The sequence below is a fragment of the Bos mutus genome, chromosome 5, assembly GCF_027580195.1.
Source record: "Bos mutus isolate GX-2022 chromosome 5, NWIPB_WYAK_1.1, whole genome shotgun sequence".
Lineage (NCBI taxonomy): Eukaryota > Metazoa > Chordata > Mammalia > Artiodactyla > Bovidae > Bos > Bos mutus.
In genome coordinates this window covers 28,034,757-28,057,238 of record NC_091621.1, presented here as the reverse complement: position 1 = coordinate 28,057,238, position 22,482 = coordinate 28,034,757, and the positions used below count along the sequence as shown (strand labels likewise).

The following is a 22,482-nucleotide window of genomic DNA, read 5'->3' as shown; positions in this document are numbered from 1 at the left end:
ACAAAGAGTTGGACACAACTGAGTGACTAACTACTACTACTTCTGCTACTAAGTGGGGAAAAGGTTTATAAATGAATTTTGCAACCATCATTATATTTTATAAACTACATCTACTTAAAAATATCTTTCAAAATCATTTTGTAACCTTAAATTTAAGATGAATATTCATTGGATATGTAGATCCTTTCCAGAAAAGAGAAAATACTGAAACATTAACTGCCAAACATTCATTTAAGATTATTTGCTTTTAACTTCATATTAGAGAGATGAAGATATCTGGGTCTGTTAATAACATGCTTTTTTTGCCACTTTAAAAAGATGTACATTAAAAGGCATGTGGCTCTAGAAATTCCAAAATGATGTATTTCTGGAAATTCTCAGGTTGTCTAGTGGTTAGGAATTGGTGCTTTCACTGCTAGGGCCCAAGTTCAATCCTTGGTTGGGGAACTAAGATCCTGCAAGTCACCCTGCTCAGCCATAAATATGAATACATAAAAAATAAAAAGAGCAAATAAGTTAGAATATGGGGGTTCTAAACACAGGGTTCTAATACAGGAGAGATAAGAACGTAAATTATTGAGATGAAGGGAGAAGAGTCCCTGTGAATTCCCTGGGGAAAAACTTGAAGATGTTCTGAAATGTGTGAAACTGTTAAAAGGAGTTTGACAACTTAGGCTGAGACTTTGGGTAATGAATTACTACACAAATTACTTACTAGTTCAAAATTGGGAAAGGAGTACAAGGCTGTATATTGTCACCCTGCTTATTTAACTTATATGCAGAGTGCATCATGTGAAATTCCGGGCTGGATGAAGCACAAGCTGGAATCAAGATTGCTCAGAGAAATATCAATAACCTCAGATATGCAGATGACACCACCCTAATAGCAGAAAGCCTCTTGAAGGTGAAAGAAGAGAGTGAAAAAGCTGACTTAAAACTCAACATTCAAAGAACTAAGATCATGGCATCTGATCCCATTGCTTCATGGCAAATAGAAGAAGGAAAAGTGGAAACAGTGAGATATTTTATTTTCTTGGGCTCCAAAATCACTGTGGATGGTGAGTGCAGCCATGAAATTAAAAGACGCTTGCTCCTTGGAAGGAAAGCTATGACAAACCTAGACAGTGTATTCAAAAGCAGAGACATCACTTTGCTGACAAAGGTCTGTCTAGTCAAAACTATGGTTTTTCCAGAAGTCATGTACGGATGTGAAAGTTGGATCATAATGAAGACTGAGCACTGAAGAACAGAAGCTTTTTAATTATGGTGCTGGAGAAGACTTTGAGAGTCCCTTGGACTGCAAGTAGATCAAACCAGTCAATCCTAAAGGAAATCAAACCTGAATATTCATTGGAAGGACTGATGCTGAAGTCGAAGCTCCAATACTTTGGCCATGTGATGCAAAGAGCCAACTCATTGGAAAAGACCCTGATGCTGGGAAAGATTGAAGGCAAAAGAGAAAGGGGTGACAGAGGATGAGATGGTTAGATAGTATTACCACTGAATGGAATTAATCTGAAAAAACTCTGGGATATAGTGGAGGACAGAGGAGCCTAGTGTCCTATAGTCCTAGGGGCCACAGAGGATACATGACTTATTGAATGAACAACAACATAATTCATACAAGCGTCTTAAATGTAAGTATTATGTCCATTTTACAAATTAAAATATATGTGTTCCCAGAGAAGAAAAGTCACCTGCCCAAAGACATATATAGTGGTAGAGCTGGAATTTAGATTCAGATCATCTCAATGGTCTTTTCAGTTTACCACATTACTTTGAAGTTGAAGTGAAAGGGAAGGAATTCTATCGCTTTGCAATTCGCACCCCCTAATATGCTGTAACTCCTTTATCTACCACGTTTAGTTCCTGATACAGTTGTACAAACCCATTTTATGTATTTATTTTTAAAGTGTGACTTTTCTTTAAGAGATTGATCCCACACCAGGAATGCCACAAAACAATTAAAGACTATTTCAATAACAAAATTCTTAAAGTGTGCACAACTGATAACTGAGCAAATTTGATTTCTTTGTGCATACTTTCTTTGTCCTATTATTTCTATCATCTTTAAAGGTTCATGGTCAATACAATTAGAACTTAGGCTGGATCTCACTTCTCCTTTTCACATTATGAGCAAATATTTCCCTTCCCATACAGGTCAGGTTCAAAAATCCTTTCTCAATTCACATAACAATTGGGCATTCATGACTGAAAAATAATTTTTCAAACAGATGATAAAGCATAATCTTGTTCACAAAGAGAACAAAATGTTCCCGTTTTAGTTTCCTCTTTCCAGAAGAGAATTCTGGTTTTATTTCTCTGTTAAGCATTACTTTTTGATTTAAGATTAGGTTTGATCTTTTTATTTGTGCAGCTGCATAGTCATTCAGTTTCTTTCTTGAACTAGAAAGCTATGGTTTCAATCTGTAATTTAGCTCTAGTAACATCACAAAAAAACTGGGGAAAGAAATGGCAACCCACTCCAGTGTTCTTGCCTGGAGAATCCCAGGGACGGGGGAGCCTGATGGGCTGACGTCTATGGGGTCGCACAGAGTCGGACACGACTGAATCGACTTAGCAGCGGCAGTAGCAGCAGCAACATCACAAAATGTTGGGGTAGAAGAGAAGAAATTGTTGCAAATAAGGTCATGTACTTGGGTTGTATTTTTTCTCTCTCTCAACAAACCTTTTATTGCTACCCTTAGGAACCGAATAAGATAACATGCTCAACTTATTATTAACAACAATTTATCTGTACACATTGAATTGAAGATGAAACATTCCAAGTTGTTTAAGATTTTTTTTTTTAATTCATTTTCTCACCCCAACCCCTCACCTCAAGCCAACATCATACCTCTGTGAGGTAGCTGGTTGCTGGCATGGGAGTGGTCTATTTCCAACTCAGTCAAATAGAAGCTGAACTCACAAACATGGCACCATTTTCACAGAGTCTAACATGATTTGACCCCAAAGATGATGAGGGCTAGTATCAGTGCCTTACAGATTTATTTTGGAAAATAGTTTCCTTGACTACTGATTCAATAAGATTTTCTATTTTAAGATTTATTTTTAATTGAAGGATAATTGCTTAACAATATTGTATTGGTTTCTGCTGTATAACAATGTAAATCAGCTATAAGTTTACATAAATCCCCTCCCTCTTCAGCTTCCCTTCCACTGCAAAAGGATTTTCAGTTAAAGAGCAATTTAGTAAATCAGAAATATCATGTAAATATAAAATGGTAAACTTAAACCTGCTTAAAAAAAAGGAATGGATGTTTAAACATCTAGGAAGTTAAGGTACTTTTAAGTTTTCTCATAAGTATACTATCTTCTAATAGGAAAGTTTACACAAACTCACTTATACATACGTGCATGACTACTAATTTTTCTGAAAAATAACAGGAATAAAATAAGCCTAAATATAGAAACCTGGAGAAGGAAATGGCAACCCACTCCAGTATTCTTGCCTGGAGGATTCTATGGACAGATGAGCCTGAAGGGCTACAACCCATGGGGTCACAAAAGGTTGGACACGACTGAGTGAATGCACTTAAAATATCTTCCTTATGTAAAAGTTCAATCCACGGCAAGTCAAATATCCTCTGCGTAGTCAGCGTGTGAAATCTGGTCAGGATTTGAATTTCATGATGGGACTGACCTGGCTTTCTAAGCAGTCTTCTTCCCTCCAACCCAGTCTTCATCCAGAGCATGCCAACCTTGAACTCAGAGGACTCGGCCTTTATAACACACATATGTCAAGCACATGTCACCTATGACTTTATTGTCTATCCTGAGGTTTGCCGTCATGTCCTTATGTTCATCATGATGAGCTACTTGAGGTCTTACTCCCTTAAGGCTTCTCTGCTTTCTCAGAAAGAAGGACACTCATATGTATAGTGTAGACATTCAATGAAATTGGTAAATTCCCTGTATATAAATATACTCCACCTACAATTAAGGTGTTACACTCCTCTCTTGACCACCTGTGTTAAAATAGTGTTTTGATATTCCAAATGATGCAGGGAAGTAATGCAAGCTTACAAACAAATATCAACCACAAACTACAGCCATGGCTTCCCTGGTGGCTCAGATGGTAAAGAATCTGCCTGCAAAGTGGAAGACCTTGGTTCGATCCCTGGGTTGGGAAGATCTCCTGGAGGAGGGCATGGCAACCCACTCCCGTATTCTGGCCTGGAGAATCCCTTGGACAGAGGAGCCTGGTAGGCTATAGTCCATGGGTCACAAAGAGTCAGACATGATTGAGCAACTAAACACACGCATAGCACATAAACTACAGAAGGATGTGCTTCTCCAACATGAGAAAGCAATTACAAAAGATAACCTAGAATTTTAAAGACAGAATCACTTTTTAGATAAAGTTAACTCAGATTTCTGAAAGAAATTAGGAATGAGACCATTTACTTTGGGGGCTTCTCAGATGGTGCTATTGGTAAAGGATCTGCCAGCTAATGCAAGAGACCTTGGGTTCAATCCCTGGGTCTGGCAGATCCCCTGGAGGAATAAAATGGCAACCCACTCTGATATTCTTGCTGAAAAATTCCATGGACAAGAGGAGCCTGGTGGGCTATAGTCCATGGGATTGCAAAGAGTCAGACATGACTGAGCAATAAAGCACACCAACAAACCTAAAATTTTAAAGACAGAATCATTTTTTAAATAAAGAGTTAACTCAGGTCTCTGAAATAAATTAGAAACAACACCATATGTTTGAAATACAGGATTATTCAGGCCAATATATGTAAAATCTTTGAAGGTATGATTCAATGTTAAAGTTAGTAAAGGAAAACAATTTTATACTTCAATTGTCAAGAATTTATGCATGAATAATTTTATTAGGGAAAAAGCACCTATGTAACATTTGGTTATGAATTTAGGATTTCGATAAATAATAGAAGTTGATTGAATATTTTCTAGGTAAGAGGTACTGTATCAAAGCTGAGGATACCAAGGTGAAAAGGCATAATTGTTTTTCTCTGCAAACCAACAGTTACAATGGCAACCCACTCCAGTATTCTTACTGGGATAATCCCATGGACAGCGGAGTCTGGCCGGCTACAGACCATGAGGTTGCAAAGGCTCAGACACGATTGGGTGACTAACACTCACTCACAATAGTTGTTTACTGTTGGTCTGCTCAAAGGACTGATGGAGCAAGGAGGATCTGAAATCTGTGCGGAAGAGACAATGAGGGCTTCACAGCACTTAAGATGAATGAGAACTGGAGGAAGAATAGGATTTTGTTAAGTGGATAGTTGGGGTAGCAGATTTGTGATAGGAACCTTCCAGGTCTGGTTCTCTCTCCTTCCAGGCACAGGGGAGGATTATACTTCCCTATTCCCTTGAATTTAGGGAGAACTATGTAATTCTGGCCAATGAGCTATGGGTAGAAATGATACAGGTCACTTTTAAAGTGAAAACATTTAATTGCTAGTGAAAACACTCCAGTGCTTTCTACCTACCTTGCCAACTGATGAAGTTGTATGTGTCCGAAGGTATAGTTACCTGCTGGTAAAACCTTTTGTCAGCTTGAGTGCCTGAGTGACTGTGGAGCACAGCCACATGTGGAACCATGATGGACATTGTGACAAGAATAAGAAATAAATCATGTGTATAGTCATAGAAATTTGGAGAATGTTTTGTTATTTCATCATGTTTATGGAGGTAAAACAATTTTAAAAACAAAGCGAAAGAAGAATGGACAAATCTCCCATGCAAAAGTATTCCAAGAAACTTACAAGGATACTCTGCCCTCAAGGAAATAGAGTATAACTCCCCACTCTTCAGTGTGGGCTGTGCATAGAGAATTCCTTCCCAAGAATACAGTATGGAAAGGAGGATAAAGGAGTAATTTTACAGCAGAGAAACCTGACAAATACTACTTCGGCAGTGGATCCAAGTTAATATCAACAGTAATAGGTTATTTTGATGGGAGGTATCCTAGATACCATGTGATGAAAATGATATCTGTGGTCTTCCTTCTCCAAACACATAATCCTTGACTGATCATGAGAAAAAACATCAGACAAATCCCAGGTAAGCATCATTTTACAAAATATCTGGTCTGTGTCCCTCAAAACTGTCATGGTCATCAAAAAACAAGGAAAGTCTGAGAGACTATTAGAGCTAAGAGGAGCCAAAAGAACATACCAACTAAATGTAATATGGTGCTCTGGAGAGGATCTTAGAAAAAGGTAATTTCATAAAACCTAAGGAAATCTGAAAAAAAGTATGAACTTTATTTAGTAATAACATTCTGATATTGGTTCATTGGGGCTTCCCTGGTGGCTCAGCCAGTAAATAATCCGCCTGCAATGCAAGAGATTGCCTGCAGGAGACCAGGGTTCAATCCCTGGCTCAGAAAGATCCCCTGGAGAAGGAAATGGCAATCCACTCCAGTATTCTTTCTTGAGAAATCTCATGGATAAAGGAGCCTGGTGGGCTACAGACCATGGGGTCACAAGGGTCAGACATGATTTAATGACTAAACCACCACCTTTTTTCATTAATTGTAACAAATGTACTACACTGATGTAAAATGTTAATAATAGGAGAAAGTGGGTTTGGTGCATACAGAAACAATATGCACCATCATAGCAACTTTAATGTAAATCTCAAACTATTCTAAAATTAAAAGTTTATTTTAAAAAAGAGGTATTAGAGAGAATATAATATGCTCTGAAAATTCCTTTTGAAGTGGGGAGAGGAAGTTAAGGGTTTGGTTAGGTAGGCAAAAGATCTTTTATACTATTCAAAGGAGACTCAATTTGCAAATTGTATAGGCTGGGTGAGGGATTCCTAGAAGATCTGTGGATGGGCTTCAGGGGTGTTGCAAAACCTCTTGAGTTGTATAAGATTATATTGTGTGTATGTGTATATGTACATTTTCCTCAGAAGAAAGTTAGAAGCTTTAATTATTTTTCACTTATTCTTAAAGGGAAAAGCATCTAAAATATGCTAATAATCATTGTTGAAGGTAATGTTGAAACTGAAACATTCTGAGCAAGAGATATGAAACAATTCTATTTTGTGTGCAAAAAAAGATCTCTTCTTGAGAGACCAGACTACAGTGATAATGTGTATATGTTTGGAGAAAGGAGGCAGAAGTTAAAGCCAAGATGGTAATAAAGACCATGATCTTCAGATCCTTTTGATTGTAGTCTACTTTGCAGGGGGGAGAAATGACCCCATAAGATATTTCACCCTACTGTTGCCCCTTTCCTGAGAAAAAAAATTCTGAGTCATAGGATGAAATGTCATTTTTTGTAAACCAAGGCTTATTAACAGGATTTTATATATATATATATGTATATATACACCTACTTTATCATTAGGGTTGTGAATGTCTAGTATTTGAATAAAAATGCATATATGTTTTTAAAGGTATCTATAAACCTAAAGCGGGAGAAGGCACCAGCGACCCACTCCAGTACTCTTGCCTGGAAACTCCCATGGACGGAGGAGCCTGGTGGGCTGCAGTCCATGGGGTCGCTAAGAGTCGGACACGACTGAGCGACTTCACTTTCACTTTTCACTTTCATGCATTGGAGAAGGCAATGGCAACCCACTCCAGTGTTCTTGCCTGGAGAATCCCAGGGATGGGGGAGCCTGGTGAGCTGCCGTCTATGAGGTCGCACAGAGTCGGACATGACTAAAGCGACTTAGCAGCAGCAGCAGCATAAACCTAAAGCACTATGATGAAAGCTACATTTATGGGAAATTGAACAGTCTTTTGGACTCGGTGGGAGAGGGAGAGGGTGAGATGATTTGGGAGAATGGCACTGAAACATGTATAATATCATATATGAAACGAGTCGCCAGTCCAGGTTCGATGCAGGATACTGGATGCTTGGGGCTGCTGCACTGGGACGACCCAGAGGGATGGTATGGGGAGGGAGGTGGGAGGAGGGTTCAGGATAGGGAATACACGTATACCTGTGCTGGATTCATTTTGATATATGGCAAAACCAACACAATATTGTAAAGTTAAAAAATAAAAAAAAAAGAAAGCTACATTTATGGGAAATTATAGTTAAAAAGCAAAAAAGCAGGAACTTAAAACTATGACACTGATATGAAGGCTTCTATTCTTAAAATAAGGGTAATTTCAACTATTGATGTACAATAACATTACATTGATCCAGACTTCTTTGTGGGATCTATTTTAATCAGTAAATCCTATTAATGTGCTAATTTTATTTTGTTAATACAAAATATTGGCCAACCTTAATAACTCATTTAATTGGTTATTAATAATTAATCCTTTGTTTTATTTAAAAATGAAAATATATAGAATTGTGCATCATCAGTCCATAAAATGGGCAAAAAATCTTTAATATTTTGTTCAATTCATGGTCTCTTAGGAGGACTGTGGACTGCAAATAATTCTTTGAGAAACTGCTATTACAATCTACAAGAGAAATAATGAAAGATCAAGATAGAAGCAGGCAGGATGTACAGAGAAAAGGGGATAGATAAGACAGATATCAAAGGATCAGAACCAGGAGAATTTTTTGATCGCTTTGATGGAGAGGTACAAGGCAGAGGGGGAAAGCAAGCTTAATTTTGGAGTTGCCGGCGGGCAGTTATGGGGAATATTGGACAGTGAATAAACTTAAAGGAGGATAGTGTAGGATATGATAAGTCCAACTTTTAATATGTTGTGTTTGAAATCCCAAGTCCATATGTCTGGTGGTCCAGCTGGGTCCTTTCATCTTAAAAAAAAAAAAGCATCTGGGCTGGAGCTATAAGGTCCTAACTTAGAAAAGTGAAGCGTTCACATCACAGTGTGACTTCTCTAAAATTTACAACAATATAGAGGAATTTCAATTTTTAAATATTCCATTCTATTTCTAGAAATAAATATAGGGAGGGAGAAAGTCAGCAATTAAGAATTCCTGAGAAACAACAAGAGTACCTATGTTATATGATTAGAAATTCTTAGTGTGGGAATCGTCTGGCGGCCCAGTGATTAGGACTTTGTGCCTCCACTGCCCTGGGTCCCTGGTCAGGTAACTAAGATCTGAAAAGAACGAAGCATTGCCAAAAAAAAGAAAAAATTCTTGGTGAATGAAGTTTCCAGGGCCTCATTTCTTTTTCTTTTTTAATTTAATTGTATATTTAAATGGAGAATAATTACTTTACAATATTCTGATGGTGTCTGCCATACTTCAGCTATTTTTCTCCTAACCAACCTCTCCTCTCTTTAAATAATGGAATTCAGGTGTCTATTTATTTGTTACTGTTGCTGCTCTGTTTTGTTTCAAAAATTATTTTTATTTTTTATAATATAATATTTATATTATATTTAGATTTATAAAATTAGGTTAGTTTCAGTCCATGGGGTCACACAGAGTCAGATATGACTTAGTGACTGAAAAACAACAATTTTTAAAAAATGATTTAAGACATAATTTGCATAATAGACATGCATATAACTAAAAAAATGTATCTGTGAATGACATTAGTCACTCATGATTATAACTTTTCATAATTCCCTTTAGTAACTTCTCGGAAAATACTATTAAAATAAATCTGCTAACTATAAGTGCAAGAGATGTGCTCAGGGCTCAGTTATAATTAGTGCTACCAGAAGAGCCCAGTTACCATCTGGAATATCACTCTGCATTTCAAATCCTATCCTGAGGTTAAACTAAGCAACATTGGAATTGAGTTTCTTTTAAATGCTGGATCCTCGAAAAAGCAAGAGAGTACCAGAAAAACATCTATTTCTGCTTTATTGACTATGCCAAAGCCTTTGACTGTGTGGATCACAATAAACTGTGGAAAATTCTGAAAGAGATGGCAATACCAGACCACCTGACCTGCCTCTTGAGAAGCCTGTATACAGGCCAGGAAGCAACAGTTAGAACTGGACATGGAACAACAGAGTGGTTCCAAATAGGAAAAGGAGTATGTCAAGGCTGTATATTGTCACCCTGCTTATTTAACTTATATGCAGAGTACATCATGAGAAACTCTGGGCTGGAGGAAGCACAGGCTGGAATCAAGATTTCTGGGAGAAATATCAAAAACCTCAGATATGCAGATGACACCACCCTTATGGCAGAAAGTAAAGAGGAACTCAAAAGCCTCTTGATGAAAGTGAAAGTGGAGAGTGAAAAAGTTGGCTTAAAGCTCAACATTCAGAAAACAAAGATCATGGCATCTGGTCCCATCACTTCATGGGAAACAGATGGGGAAACAGTGGAAACAGTGGCTGACTTTATTTTGGGGGGCTCCAAAATCACTGCAGATGGTGACTGCAGCCATGAAATTAAAAGATGCTTGCTCCTTGGAAGGAAAGTTATGACCAACCTAGACAGCATATTGAAAAGCAGGGACATTACTTTGCCAACAAAGGTCTGTCTAGTCAAGGCTATGGTTTTTCCAGTGGTCATGTATGGATATGAGAGTTGGACTATAAAGAAAACTGAGTGCTGAAGAATTGATGCTTTTGAACTGTGGTGTTGGAGAAGACCCTTGAGAGTCCCTTGGACTTCAAGGAGGTCCAACCAGTAGTCCATCCTAGAGGAAATCAGTCCTGAGTATTCATCAGTAGGACTGATGTTGAAGCTGAAACTCCAATACTTTGGCCACCTGATGTGAATAGCTGACTCATTTGAAAAGACCCTGATGCTGGGAAAGATTGAAGGCCAGAGGAGAAGGGGACAACAGAGGATGAGATGTTTGGATGGCATCACTGACTCAATGGACATGTGTTTGGGTGGACTCCGGGAGTTGGTGATGGACAGGAATGCCTGGCATGCTGCAATTCATGGGGTCGCAAAGAGTAGGACACGACTGAGCAACTGAACGGAACCTAACTAAAAATGAGGAAACCTTGATATTGATTTTTACTTCATTTTCGAATAAGGGTCAATTTTTGGTTTGGGAGCTTGATTGTATTAAAATAACAGGTATATGTAAGATATGACGTGAAAAAAAAAACACGGAAGATCTGCAATAAGCATTGTTTTCCCTCTTAGGCCAACTGTTGCTACTGTGGTTGTTTTCTTAGTCAATCATTGTTATGGATCAGTCCTGGTGCTTCTTAGCTATATCCTGTCTCTGCATCTGAGCTGTGACTCTTCAAGTCTCTCTCCCTACCTTGACTCATTCTCCATACACCTTTCAATATCCTTATATGAATAAACCCATATTCTTTCCTGTTGATTCATATCAAAATGGTCCCAGAATCTTGGACCCCCCAGCTGTCTTCCCATGGCTGGTCACATAGACTTGAAACCTGACCCTTGGAGCTCCAGAAGCTGCTGTGCTGGAATCATGTGGGACTATAAAGTGAGAAAACTCTCAGAATTCCCTGGGTGGGGGAATATGCCAAATAATTTCAGAGATCCTTTTAATCAACCAATATTTATTGTTCATCATGTTGTAGGCACAGTTCCAGATATTTGGGATATGGGTGTAAACAAGTGTAAAGGAGTTCTGCCTTATTTCCTGTAAGGACAGCAGCCCAGATGGTGTGTCAGAGATGTAACACAGTGAAAAAGGAAAAAATTAGAATTGACCTTGTGGTGTGTGAGATTAATATTGGAGATACTATATGAATTCAATTTAAATAGATTAAAATAATGTAAATACCTGCATCCTCTAGCTCTGACCATTGATGGAGCCTGGGAACAGTGACTCTACTGCCTATAGCTGTTTTTTAAAATAAGCGTTCATGAAAGAAATCACTGATTCCAGGCTGAAGTAGGAAAAGAAGAAGGTGAGCATTAGAACATCTTACACCAGAAAACAAAAAAGTCGCCAAAGAATGATGGGGACAAGTTAAAGTGACATAGAAGCTAGCTTGCAGAGGCTCTCAGGGACAAATGTGAACATCAAAATAAATAATAGCCATGGATTATGATACATAATAATTGGAGTAATGTAGGAAGCCGAGAGTCCATACTGATATAATAAGTAAAAATGTAAATTGACATTTTGATAAGGAAGAAATTTTCTCAAAATACTCCACCCTCTCCCAAATACCTCACAATGGAAGTGACTTGCAGACATCACCTTAATCAAATGATTAATGAGAACATCATCAGTAATAGAATGTTTCAAAACTGTGTCACCTGAAAGGGTGCAGGGAGATGAGCACAGCATTACTGCTATGGTATCCCTGCCAAAGATGCATAACTAATCTAACCCAGAGAATATCAGAAAAATCTTAGACCATTTCACACCATAGCTGGTTGAGGTCTTCAAAAGGGTTAAAGCCATAAACGTCAAGGAAAAGGTGAAAAGTGACCTATATTTCAGGAAACTGAAAAACATGACAAACAAATATAACGTGAATCAGAATTAGACATTTTAATTAAGAAGCACTAATGGGACGATTGATGAAATAGCATAGCATCTGATGATTGCTGCTGCTACTGCTGCTAAGTCACTTCAGTCGTGTCCAACTCTGTGCGACCCCACAGACCGCAGCCCACCAGGCTCCCCCGTCCCTGGGATTCTCCAGGCAAGAACACTGGAGTGGGTTGCCATTTCCTTCTTCAATGCATGAAAGTGAAAAGTGAAAGTGAATTTGCTCAGTCGTGTCCGACCCTCAGCGACCCCATGGACTGCAGCCCACCAGGCTGCCCTGTCCATGGGATTTGCCAGGCAAGAGTACTGGAGTGGGTTGCCATTGATTAGGTGGTCCTAATTTGTCAGTATTCACTTGTTGATTTGGATGATGTTTTGAGGTTATGTAGGAATTACACACTGAGGGATTCAGAGCCACTGGACACCATGTTGGCAGTGTATTCTCAAACTTTACAGAAAACATAAAAGGCTATACTGTACTTGAAAATTTGGGGGGAAAATTGAGATTATTTCAATGTCTAGAATAGGCGGAAGGACTCTATTCTCTTGAAATTTATATTTCAGCAAAAAGAGACAGATCAATGAATAAATAAAACATGTCTATCAAATGGTTACAGGCTTGAGTCTTGGGGTGCTCCCACAGTTAAAAGTAAACAGCAGAGAAACAGGCAGCCAAGAAGAGCTAAGAAGAAACCATCAATGAGGCAGGATGTAAAGGAGGATAAGCTGAGGAAGAAAAACTTTTCTAGATGTAGAAGTGGTTCACTCTGTCAAATGCTGCTGAGAGATCAAGTAGGATGAACAGAAATCGGGTGATCACTAGAACTGGCCCCAAGGCATCCTGGGAGGAGTCGGCTGAAGCCATTTTCAGCTGAGTAAGGACAGCTCTGAGATTAAGAATAGATGAAAAGAGAAAGGGAGGTGAGGAGGTGGAGTGGGTGAATATAGACATGTCATCCCAGAAGTGTTGCTGTAAACAAGGGAGTCAAAAATGATGTTGTGGTTGGAGGGTTATGTAGAATCCATGGAGAGTTCTTTCTAAGATGGAAGATTACCAAAGCAGTTCGTACCACGATGGGGGTGATCCAGCAAAGAGGGAAAACTCAGGATCAGGAAACACTCAGCCTAAACTGGAGTAGGGAGAGGGCTGTGAAGAAGACTGCATGCGGAGACACTGCCATTGGCAGGAGCAGAGGCCCTTCATCCCAGTGATAAAGGGGAAGGAAGGGAGGGTGGGCCCAGGGAGAGACGTGAGCTCTCTTATGGTGGCCAGGAGGGGAGGGTTTTGTATGAGTTGCTTCTGTTCTGTCAGTGTAATGTGAGAAGCCAGGTCATCTGCTGAAAGCAGAATGTGGAAGGCTAGTAATTGGCATGTGTGCTGGGAATTTGAAAAGAGACGAGTAAATAGTGGCAGTCATTTTGGAGAGTGGCAACACCAACACAGGATTGCAGAGAAGTGACTAAGAATACCGGACAGTCTTGAGTGCCCATTTGAGGTTTATGTTTATAAATTAAAACTGAAGGGAATTCCCTGGGAATCTTGTGGTTAGGACTTTGATCTTTCACTGTTGAGGGTGTGGGTTCAATCCCTGATTGGGGAACTAAGATCCCACAAGCTGATCAGCTCAGCCAAAAAAAAAATAATAATAATTATAAGAACTGTCAGCATGCTTATGGATTTTTCTCCAGCAATATCCATCTGTTTGGGTATAGATAAAGATGTTGTAAATATTAAGTATCATTTTTTCCTGTATATATACATATGTATTCTTCAGAGACACTAAATAGCTCTAAACAAAGACAGACAAGGTATGAACTGCAAGGTTTTTAATGAAAATGTCTGTATTTTTTACAGATGCATCATTTCATATCTATAGTTAATTAGCAATTATTTCAATACTGGCAATCTCATCTGAATTTAGTCATAATGCATGAATCTATGATAATAAAATTAAAGAAAAGAAACAGGTCATCTAATCCCTCTTTATATTCCTTCATGATCAACAAGATGTATAAATGATCTTTCTTTGATTAAGAACTGAATGTACTGGAGATATATTTGATAATTAAGAATTTAGACAAATATTTACCAACATTAGTTCTGTTAGCACACTGAATAATATTGTAGGCCTGTTAACAAACAGTTAACACATCAGGTAAATATTAAGCCTCTTAAAAGAAGGACCATATGCTCCTGTTTCTGTAAAAATATTATTTGTTTGAAGGAATGGTGGTATAAACTTTCACTCAACTATTACTTCCTTAATGTGAAAAAGAGACAAAATGAGCTGAAGAATGATAACTCCACAGTTACAGGGTGCAACCCTCAACATAACTGCTGACGTCATGGTCTCGACAGTGACTTTTCCATGCCACCCTGTGGAGAAAGATGAAACATATGGTAATAGGACTTAAACATAGTGATACTGTAATAAACATATTTAAATTCTTTGGCAGAACAAAATAGCTTATCAATACATGAAGTAGAGACTATAGACAGTTCCAAGTATCACTATTTATTAACCGGAGGTATGTATACCAAGGACTTCACATCTCCATCAAGCCTTCACTAGAGCACAGAATGCTGAACACAAATGTTGAGTCCTGTGTAGTCCACAACACAACTGCAGAGTGCATTCCACATTTACTTAATTCCAAAATAATTTCAAGATATGACAAGTAATTGATAGAAGAGAGAGAATTTTAAACCCTCTAGAAATCCCCTAAAATACACTGAGGAATAACAGAATAAGATTTTGATTCAATTAAAATAAACTGTTTCTATATAATACATTGTTCAGCATAAATCTAAAGAATAATGCTCTTAAAGTGCTGACTCAATATGTCAGCAAATTTGGAAAACTCAGCAGTGGCCACAGGACTCAAAAAGATCAGTTTTCATTCCAATTCCAAAGTAGGACAGTGCCAAAGACTGTTCAAAATATCGTATTCCACATTTCACATAGCACATTTCCCATGCTAGTAAGGTTGTGCTCAGAGTCTTTCAAGCTACGTTTCAGCAGTACATGAACCGAAAACTTCCAAATGTACAAGTTGGATTTAGAAAAGGCAAAGGAACAAGAGAGCAAATTGCCAACATCTGCTGGATCATAGGAAAAGCAAGGGAATTTATTAGAAAACATCTACTTCTGCTTCATAGACTATGCTTAAGCCTTGTATGGATATACAAGCAAACTGTGCTATGGATCACAGCAAACTGTGGAAAATTCTTAAAGAGATGGGAATACTAGATTACCTTGTCTGTCTGCTGAGAAACATGCATATAGTTCAAGAAACAACAGTCAGAAACTTACATGGAATGACTCATTGGTTCAAAATTGGGAAATCAGTATGACAAGGCTATATATTGTCATCCTGTTTATTTAACTTATATGCAGAGTATATTATGCAAAATGCTGGGCTGGATGAATCACAGGCTGGAATCAACATTGCCAAGAGAAATATCAACAACCGCAGATATGCAGATGATACCACTCTAATGGCAGAAAGTGAAGAGGAACTAAAGAGCCTCTTGATGAGTGTGAAAGAAGAGTGGAAAAGCTGGTTAAAACTCAGCATTCAAAAAACTAAGATCATGGCATCTGGTCCCATCACTTCATGGCAAATAGAAGGGGAAAAAGTGGAAGCAGTGACAGATTTTATTTTCTTGTGCTCCAAAATCACTGTGATTTGTGACTGCAGCCATGAAATTAAGACACTTGCTCTTTGCAAGAAAAGCTGTGGCAAGCCTAGATAGTGTATTCAAAACCAAAGACATCACTTTGACGACAAAGGTTCCTATAGTCAAAGCTATAGTTTTCCCAGTAGTCATGTACAGATGTGACAGCTGGACCATAAAGAAGCTGAGTGCCTGAGAATTGATGCTTTTGAATAGTGGTGCTGGAGAAGACTCTTGACAGTCCCTTTGACAGCAAGGAAATCAAACCAGTCAATCCTAAAGGGAATCAATCCTGAATATTCATTGGAAGGACTGATGCTGAAGCTGAAGTTCTAATACTTTGGCCAGGTGTCCTGAAGAGCCGACTCATTGGAAAAGACCCTGATGTTGGGAAAGATTGAAGGCAAAAAAAGGAGGGTATGGCAGAGGATGAGATGCTTAGATAGCTTCACCAACTCAATGGACATAAATTAGAGCATACTCCAGGAGATAATGAAGGACAGGGAAGCCTGTGTTCTACAGTCCATGGGGTCACAAAGAGTCAGATATGACTTACTGATGGAACACACAAACAAAGCTGCAATTTTCAGTCCTCAGTAGCATATTTTGGTCTTTGGGAATATATTCCTTTGCTTCTTTCATAATAGTAGGGTAAAACAGCTCTCTGGAGGTCCAGTGGTTAAGACTCCACCCCTCCAATATTGGGGTATATTCCTGGTAGTTAGGTAGGAGGCTAAAATCCTAGGTGCCCAAAGGCATTACCAAAACCCCCAGTTCTCCATCCTCCCCTTATTTTTTTGGCCACATCTAATGGCATGCAGTTCCCTGTGCAGCAACCCCCGCATTGAAGCACAAAGTCTTGTCAACTGGATGGCCAGGCAAGTCCCCAGATCTCCTCTTTCATGCTTAACACATACCATGCTCTGTAACAGGAACTTACATAGTGTAAGTCCATTATACTTCAAACACATACATCCAAACAAAATCATAGGAAAAGAGGTCAATATGTGGTTATCATAGGTAGGGGTAGTGGGAGGGGATGAGGGTGGGGAATTAGATGAAGTCAGTCAAAGTTGTTACAAACTTCTAGGTATAAGATAATGAATACTGGGGATGTAATGTATGTGGTAATATATACAATTAACACTGATGTATGTTGTATATGAAGATCGTTAAAAGAGTAAAGCTTAAGACTTTTCATCACACACACAAAGTTTTTCTTCTATTTCTTTGTTTGTATCTATATGACATAATGGAGAAGGCAATGGCAACCCTCTCCAGTACTCTTGCCTTGAAAATCCCATGGACAGAGGAGCCTGGTTGGCTGCAGTCCAGGGGGTCGCAAAGAGTCGGACATGACTGAGTGACTTCACTTTCACTTTTCAGTTTCATGCATTGGAGAAAGAAATGGCAACCCACTCCAGTGCTCTTGCCTGGAGAATCCCAGGGATGGGGGAGCCTGGTGGGCTGCCGTCTATGGGATCGCACAGAGTCAGACACGACTGAAGCGACTTAGCCGCAGCAGCAGCATATGACATGATGGATGTTCACTAAACTTATTGTGACAATAATTTCACAATGTATGTAAGTCAAATCATTTTGCTGTATAGTTTAAACTTCTACAGTGATGTATGTCAATTACATCTCAGTAGAACTGAAATAGGGGAGAAAAAAACCCAAAACATACCATGCTGTAATGCCTTGCTCACTGACAATATGCTTTGCACATGCTACCGCTTTGGCGATGTCATTTTCCATTAATTCTGAAAAGGAGATGGTAAGAAATGAAGACAACATTCATAGAAATTTCATTATAAGTTTAAGTTCGATCAGCTTTGTTTTCTTAGGCTGAGCAAAGAACAACCAAAATTTTGTTTTTTATGAGTCCATGTATCTGTGAATGTTGAGGGAAAACTCTTTCTTTTTCCATCCTATTTGGCATGAAATAAAGCATTCTGTTTCTCATTTACCAAAGTCACTGGCAGCTCTGGAACTATTAACTAATGTGATGGAAGGTTCTCTTCTACTAGGGACCAGAAAATCAAAACAAAACTAAAACAAACAAGCAGAAACCGGTCTAGCAATTTTTTGCTCAGCAATTCTGTAATTGGAGAAGGAAATGGCAACCCACTCTAATACTCTTGCCTGGAGAATCCCATGGATGGAGGAGCCTGGTAAGCTACAGGTCATGGGGTTGCAAAGAGTCGGACACGACTCAGTGACTTCACTTTCACTTTCTGTTTAATGAGATGTCCCCAAAGATGTGTGTACAAAATGATTCATAGGGGAAAATAAAAAGGAAATATAGTCTAAGTGCATTAACAGTGTGCATTGGATTGATAAATTATAGAATATATATTTAGTGAAATTTATTCATCTTGATATATAATAAAGATTGGTGTTTGCTGATAATATAATTTTGGGCAATAAAGAACATATTATAAGGCAGAATATTTAGTACAATTTCATTTTTGTTGAAACACATTGCTTACATGTTTGTATGTGGGTACAAATGTGCATAATATAGTTTTATATTCATGTCCATGAGTGATGTATATTGTGAAAGAAGCTGTAATTCCAAAAATTACCCAGTGTTCATAAATCTTGGGGTAGAGACAATTTTTACTCAATGACTAAAGATTACTATATAAAAAATATTATCTATGTAAATTAACTGCATACAAAAGAATATTCTTAGACTAATCTTCTCTATTAGGAATTTTAGTATGTAAAAATTTAACAATTTTTGTATTAGTTCTCCAATACTTTATGCACTAAAGATTCCATATCTCTATTTTAAAAGGAACTCAGTAGCATATTTATTTCACCCCAGTTCAACGGATCTATAAATTAACTTGTCAGAATGACAACGTTCATATAGGAACTGTACTTTTTGGAGATGCAAGCTAAAGAATTTCGAAATGAAAGGTCATAATTTTCTATTCACCGTGAATAATTCACTTTAAATCACTCAGCAAAAAAAACCCATATATATATATATAGTTTATATACATAAGATAAATAAATATGACCAAATATTAATAACTGTCACAGTACATGATGAACATATTGAAGGTTATTGTATTAATGTTTCTAATTTTCCATATATTTAAAACATTTAATCATAAAAAGTAAAAACAAAATTTTTAAAAGGACCACACATAGTCCTCCTCTTTGGTTAGTTAGTAATCCTTTGTTTTCCAATAAATCAGGGCAGATTAGAAAAATACCACATAATCGAATTACCCTCTCCTCCCCAAACCAGGTAAGTAAGAGGAATAGCATTGTTCTTTACAAGCATCAACAAGTCTAGTTATAATAATGTGACAGGTCATTCCAGAAAATCTTGTAGGTTAGCAAACAGCAACATTTTATGATACCAGCTCATTAATTTTTTACTTAAGAAATTTTGAGGAGGATAATAAGTTCTAAAAGTTCAGATGGAATTTTTCTAGGTCCCTGATGAACTCCTCAAGACATTTTCATTTGTACTGAATCTCTGTTCTTATAGGTATAACCAGATGGGGGCTGAACCATCACTCAACATCATCTTGTCTTACCGCTGCAGGATACATGACAGCCGTCAACTGCGTTAGGGGTTTTGCCATCATTACACCACCATTTGCTGTTGATCTGAAATATCCCATAATCAGTGCTTTCACTGCTAGGATTGTAGTTTGTAGCTTTTGTGTTATAACTGCTTTCCCATTTGGTCAAACACAACCCTGAAAAAAAAATGTATTTTTTGGTTATAAACAGCAACATGACATGACTTACACTTCATAGCCCCATCAGTTCTATTTAACTAATTCTATTTTAGTAACAACTTTATAAGTTTAAAGATGTATTTTACTTGTGAGATATTCTAACACCTTCATGTTAAGAATTCCCTTAAGAGAATTCTTTTATTAGCAAATCATTTGGTAATACTAATGAAACAAAACAACATATTTTTAAAAACATTAAAATAGCTATTTCTGCCATTCCTGTTACTCTTCCCCTGCTCCCATCCCTCAGGTAAGATGCAGCCAAGATAGAAAAGTCAACAGAGTTGTTGAATGGGTTTGTTCATTATCAGCAGATGTATAAGCTAATGGAAAAATACTTTTATTTAAAAAAATATTTATTAAGAAAAATAAGGAATTTCTCGGAGAAATAAAATTTCTTATGATACCTAAAGGTAAACTTGGGTATCAAATTAGAATCCAGACCAAAGGAATCATAGAATAGAAAAGACTATGTCATCCATCCATCTATCTAGCCATTGGCTCATTCATTCAAAAATAGTTATGGAGGGGAAATGTCTGAATTCAATCTGAAAAATACAGTGATGACATTGACAAATATGGACTAAAATACACAGTTACTTTTCTTTAGTGTGCACCTTGAATTCTGTGGAAGAAAATGAAAATTAATTAATGGACTAAAGTCAGATTAATAAAATATCATTTCATGGTGCATTTCAGAGATCCTTATGTAGATATTAATTGAGAGGAAATAGGTTCCCACTGTCCCTGTTTTGAGAGTTTAGAGTAATTTTTTAAAAATTTGCTGTTAAAAACTCAACACCATGATAAGGGGGTTAAAAGTGGAAAAATACTACCTTACTCATGCTTGCAGAACCCAAGTTCCAAACTGAAAATGTTTAGTCAAACACTTGATAGATATATCACAGGTGCTGAAATATTTTTCTTGTCAGCCTGCTTGTACCACCTGGCAAATTTAGTGGCTCTAGACAAGTACAGTCACACCTAACATGCTTAAAATGATATGGATTTGAACCTCCTATGCCTCACTCCTTCCCCTGGTGCGTCGGATTCTAAAGAAACAAGTTGCTGTTTTTAACCTCTGTAAATGTACAAACCCTCCAAGAAAGAAAAGAGCCATTCACTCAAAGTCCCTTTCCTATTATTCATGCTCTATTAGTATCTGTTCCACACATGGCTAACTGTTTGGAAGGAGGAAGAATTAACTTACAGTTTGCCAGGCTGACTCCCTTATAGCCATCCAGTCCAAGTTTCTTCAGAGTTCTGGCAAGCTCACATCTCTCAAAGACCTTGCCTTGGACAGCGACAGAAAGGAAGAGAAACCCCAGAATAATGAGAGCCTTCATGTTGACTGAGAAGTGAAATGTCCAGACTGACCAGGGTGAGCCACACTTGCTATTTAACATCTTTTCACTCCCCTCTTATCTCACTGATTTGGTGGCTCCACCCTCTGAGACATGTGAAAAACAGGAGCAGTTTATTGGTCCATATACTTAAACAGTTTTCTTTCTTATGTTTGAAGAGCGATATTCTGATATCCTAAGAATTAACTTGCAGAAAATAATGAAATGACATTGCATAAAGACATTGCTCAGGTAGATTCAGGGTTAGACCTATTGCCCGAAGAGGAACTTCCTCCTATTTTTATGAAGTTGAGCAAGTTTAAAGGAAAAAAAAAAAACCTGAATGAACATCTTACTCAACTGAAAATGAGCTCCCATCTTTGATGAACATGTATTTACATTAAGTCTTCACATTTCCATGTTAGAACTTAAAGCGTCATTGTAAAGCAAGGAAACTGTATAGTAAACCTACAGAAGAATAACAGAATATGCCACTCCAAAATCTTCCCCTTTGGCATAAAGATTATTTTGAGCTGAAAAAACAGATCCTAGACAAGTTCTCTGCCTTCCCCCTATCTTCCTGAAAGCTGAACATAAATTTGTGCATAAATTAATCAGCAACAACCCTGGACACTTCTCAGCCCCAAGACAGCACCAAAGGATTCTACAAAACAACAATTTGACTAGATATTATCTTTTTTCCCTTTCTAATGTATTTATCGTTCCAAAATTTGGAACCCTCAGAAGCTTAGTATTCTTTTCCTCTTTCTAGTTGCCCCTCTAAATATATGCTGTTCTTTGGTTAAAATGATCTGTAAATCTAAATTCTAGCCTCCTCTTTGAGTTACTTATCCCTTCATTTCTCACAAGTATGCATGAGAAAGTGAAAGTGTTACTCACTGAGTCATTTCCAATTCTTTGTGCTCACATGGACTGTCCATGGAATTTTTCAGGCAAGAATACTGCAGTGGGTTGCCATTTCCTTCTCCAGGGAACCTTTCTGACCCATGGATGGAACCCGAGTCTCCAGCGTTGCAGGCAGATTCTTTACCATCTGAGCTACCAGGGAAGCCCAAGTATACATAAGATGTACATGTTAATAAACTTGTTTCCTTTTCTCTTATTAATCTGTGTTCTGTTACAGAGCCCCAGCTAAAACTGGTAAAAAGTAAAGGGAAACACATGTTTCCTCCTGTAGTTTCTAGTGATGAGGATGAGACAGCGAAAGGCTGGAACACTCCATTCTCCCCGGAGACTGCTGTTGAGATATGGGATAACCGACAACAGACCAGCAGAAAGTAACAATTTTTACCATGTCAGCCTTCCAGTTCTCTGTCTAGAGTGC

The 22,482-nt window shown here is 37.9% G+C and overlaps 1 protein-coding gene across 1 annotated transcript; it reads right to left on the bottom strand.

The window, feature by feature from the left end:
- Window positions 1-14,379: 14,379 nt before the first annotated feature.
- On the bottom strand, window positions 14,380-21,158 carry LOC102273729 (lysozyme C-2). The gene is made up of 4 exons (XM_005900302.3): window positions 21,005-21,158; window positions 19,588-19,752; window positions 17,715-17,790; window positions 14,380-14,725 (listed from the first exon to the last, which is right to left on the bottom strand). Exons 1-4 carry the CDS (start codon window positions 21,138-21,140, stop codon window positions 14,659-14,661), a joined length of 444 nt encoding a protein of 147 aa, XP_005900364.1. The 5' UTR covers window positions 21,141-21,158; the 3' UTR covers window positions 14,380-14,658.
- Between the last annotated feature and the right edge of the window lie 1,324 nt (window positions 21,159-22,482).

Bases quoted from the DNA above. Each gene is read 5' to 3' on its own strand.
- LOC102273729 (XM_005900302.3), bottom strand. From the start codon at position 21,140: ATGAAGGCTCTCATTATTCTGGGGTTTCTCTTCCTTTCTGTCGCTGTC. The intron at 19,753-21,004 runs GTAAGTTAATTC...TTTTTTTTTCAG, and splicing joins GGGAGTCAGCCTGGCAAACT to GGTTGTGTTTGACCAAATGG. The intron at 17,791-19,587 runs GTAAGACAAGAT...TCTCCTTTTCAG, and splicing joins CTGTCATGTATCCTGCAGCG to AATTAATGGAAAATGACATC.